The sequence below is a fragment of the Lotus japonicus genome, chromosome 3 (assembly GCF_012489685.1).
Source record: "Lotus japonicus ecotype B-129 chromosome 3, LjGifu_v1.2".
Lineage (NCBI taxonomy): Eukaryota > Viridiplantae > Streptophyta > Magnoliopsida > Fabales > Fabaceae > Lotus > Lotus japonicus.
In genome coordinates, this window is record NC_080043.1 from 8,578,170 (window position 1) to 8,582,046 (window position 3,877).

General features: G+C 39.4%; 1 protein-coding gene across 1 annotated transcript; it reads left to right on the forward strand.

Annotated features, from left to right (window-relative positions):
* Nucleotides 1-2,162: 2,162 nt before the first annotated feature.
* Nucleotides 2,163-2,816, forward strand: LOC130743540 (uncharacterized). The gene has a single exon (XM_057595787.1). It carries the CDS (start codon nucleotides 2,163-2,165, stop codon nucleotides 2,814-2,816), a length of 654 nt encoding a protein of 217 aa, XP_057451770.1.
* The last annotated feature ends 1,061 nt before the right edge of the window (nucleotides 2,817-3,877 follow it).

Below are 3,877 nucleotides of genomic sequence, written 5' to 3' on the forward strand. Positions count from 1 at the left end.
CATATTGCCACCCCTATGTACTACTATGCATTCATTTTGTTCTTCTAGATATACATGCCCAATTTTACTTAGTTATTTCATCAAAGTTGTGCAAACGACTAATCGTCCTTCTTCGACTACTTCTCTAAGCACATATCCAATGCTAGTTTTTAGAGGTGAGTTCTTAAGTTAAGAACTATAAATCGGGTTGTTAAGCATTAGAGATGACTGACGTGGAGGTCTTAGTTCTTAATTAAAAATAAGAATCAGTTTTTATATATATAAACGACTTTGCTATATGAGTTCATAGCATAAAAACATTTTTTTTCTCTCATCCAAATTGCTTTATTACTTTATGAGTTTTTTTATTGCTTTATGAAAATAAAATGCATAAATAATGTGGTATACTGAGATTAGATAAATAATGTTAAGAACTCAAAATTAAGAACTTGTGGTTGGAGATAAATATGAAAAAGTTGTTAGAGTTGCTTAGAACATATGTGTCGATTCTACCCCACGTGAATAGTACTAGAACTAAAAATTAAAAACAGGGATGAAGATGCTCTAACAGTTCCTAGACTATGATTAGCTTGTCCCTTTGATTGTCCAAAATAGCCATTACGTTTTTCATGTGCCAATTAACAATTGAAAAAAAGATAATATTAACGATGCATATTTGGATCTAGATAAAAAAATTGATCCTTCTAAGTTCTAAAGAGCACATATCTGATCCTTGACCTTTGCTCCTTCTGATCCAGCCAATTGGCCTTAAAAAAAACAAGTCAATTTGCTTAATTCATATCTAATGACAAGTTGGGTTCAATTAATTATAATGTAGATTATTAGTTATTTTCCAACTCATAGCCCGGGTTGGATTAGGTTAGGTAGTCTATCAGATCATACCGTACATGTTGAAAAGAATTGGTCGTTACGGGCATATTATAATTTCTTTGTAAACCATATTGACATGCGTATTTTATGGTTAACTAATTTTTTTTTGAATGGAATTTTATGGTTAACAAATATTATTTCTCTACTTAGTTTTTGGTTAATACGTTAAAATAAAGTTTTTGGTTAATGTTGGCCATTTTTTTTTCGTTAATACTGGGATCAGGTAGTCTTCAAGTGTGTTCGAACATCCATCAATTAATTTACTTACTAAAATATGATTAAAAATTGATAATGGCATACGACAATTAAAAAAAAATCCACTAAATGTTTCTCCACAACCAAATTACTATTTTACAACAATTGTAGTATGGTGAAAATGAAGCCACGATTTCCAATTTTTTTATGGAAAAAAATATAGATTGCACTGAATAAGAAAGATATATAATGTGTTATCTCCAAATCGCAGGAAGTCAAACTAAACAATAAACCCAGCACTTTGGCCCTGTGAATAGCTTTAGAGTGAAGAAGATGATTTTGTGATAGAATATGATTTATTCCTGAAATTCTATTGATTGTATTCCTGTAATTAAGCTAGGCAAAATAGGAAATAGTTTGACTTTTGTATATTCAGTTTTGTATTTATACCCTATTGCTATCAATGAGAATGACACCCATTCAAATCATACTATTCTCTTACATGGTATCACGACCTAACTGATCCCTACTGCTTCCGCTTCTGTTTTTCCCTGCCGGCATCCTTCTTCCTCCCTTGGGTCACACCGCTGCCGGCCAAGCACATCTGTGCTTCCTTTCCTTCTCACGCCGCACCGCTCCTCGCCGTGCCGCGCCGCGCCGTTCCTTGCGCTGCCTCTACGTGGCTGTCCATCTCCCACGCTCGTGCTCCTCCACCAGCGTGTGTCACTGCCACCGTCTGTGCTCGCCACTGTTTGGACCAGCCGCTGCTCCTCCGTGCCCAGCAACCGTAAGAGACGCAACACTCCTCTTCTCCTCCTCACACAAGTGCGTCTCTGCCTCCAGCACGCCCGAGCGCCGTCGCTTCCTCCTCTGACCGCCGTTCACATCGCCAGGAACCGCTCAAGCAAGTCAGACCCGCTTCCTCTCATTCGGGTCTTCCCTCCTGCAATTTTTTTTTTCAAACCCGTGACAGCCCAGTCACGCGTGTTACATATTCACGGTCCAACAAAGGCCCTTGGTTCACCCAGACCGGTTATTTCTTTCCGGTTCAATCAGCTTTCACTCTTGTTTAATTGTTTTTTCGAGTTTTTGCAGCCATGTCTTCCACTGGATCGGATCATGGGACACCCACAGCTTCCGTGGTTGCTGCCCCAACTCCCTCCTCAAGCAAACCGGAGTTCCACCCTGCTCTTGCTGTCAACAATATCAAAAATAGCATTCCTTTTATCGTGGAGTTAGAAAAGGATCATTATGCTATGTGGGCTGAATTGTTTGCGACCCATGCTAGGGCCACCCGTGTTATTCACCACATCATTCCCCAACCTGGGAAGGATCGTCCTGCTATGACTGATCCGGATCATGAACAATGGCAAACTCTTGACTCTACTGTCCTTCAGTGGATCTACTCCACCATTTCCTTTGATCTGCTTGCTACAATCATGGAGAAGGGCTCCACTGCTATGGAAACATGGAATCGTTTGACTGCTATTTTTGAGGATAACCAGAACTCTCGTGCTGTTGCTCTCGAGCAGGATTTCTCCTCTACTCGCATGGATGATTTTCCCAATGTTTCTGCCTACTGTCAGCGCCTCAAACACCTATCTGATCAGCTGAGGAATGTTGGTGCTCCTGTCACCAATCATCGTTTGGTTCTCCAGTTGGTTTCTGGTTTGACTGAGCCCTTTCGCGGTGTTGCTACACTGATTCGTCAAAGCAACCCCTTGCCCACATTCTCTCATGCTCACTCTTGAGGAGGCTGGTCTGGCGAAAATGCAGAGCACTACCACTCACACTGCTACTGATGACCCGGGATTTAGAGCTATTTTCCTAGTTTATTGTCATTTAGTTTAAATATTTTTTAGGATATTTTGGTCATTTTATGACACATTAGAAGTAATTCATGCATTTTAATATTTTAAATATGTTTTAGTTATTTTTATAGTTTATATATTATTTTTATGGATTTATTAGGATTATAAGTATTTTTATCTTTTATTTATTTTCTGTTATTATCTTCTAATGATTTTATTTTATTTTTATTGTTGTTTTAGGGGAAGATTTGGAAAAGATAGAGAAAATTCGGAATTAAGAAAAGAATTCTGGAGGCTGGAATTATGTGCCGCGCGACCGCGCGAAGTTACCGTGTACTCCTGGTGCGATCGCACCACTTGTCAGCTCACTGGAAAAAGACGCACCAGATTCAGCGCCATTTAGGCTTACCGCGCGTGCAACCGCACCAGATCATTCCTCAGGAGAAAAGGACAAAAACGTGGCTCTGATTCCCTGCTGCGCGCACATTCTGTTACGGTGCACTAGCACCCATGTGCACCACCTTATCCGCATCAGACGTCAGGAATTGCGAGGGTGCATGTTCTTACGCTGCACCCCGCCACACTGGATCTCAGCCCCACCAGAACGTAGAAAACTATAAATAGCGTTTTAAACCTAATTTTTGAGGTTCTTCTGAGCCCCTGGAGACGAATTGGAGCAACCCAAAGACATAATTTTGGTTCTTGAAAGTACTTTTCCAGGTTTTCTTGGATCTTTTATGTTTTTTTTTCTTAGATTCTGAATTATTCCTCATGTCTATGAGGAACTAATTCTCTTTCAGCACTTGGGATGCCTAGTCCTTTGGATCTTATGCTTTAATTTGTACTTTGGTTGTGTGATGGATTTCTATTGCAATCTATGAATTCCGCTTCAGTTTTAATTCTATTTGATTGCAAGCAAATACCTTACTAATTTCTGTGAGACTTGGAAGAGTGATTAGAAATTAGGGATTTAAGGGAACGAAATTTATTAACTTTTCTCT

Bases quoted from the DNA above. Each gene is read 5' to 3' on its own strand.
- LOC130743540 (XM_057595787.1), top strand. From the start codon at position 2,163: ATGTCTTCCACTGGATCGGATCATGGGACACCCACAGCTTCCGTGGTT.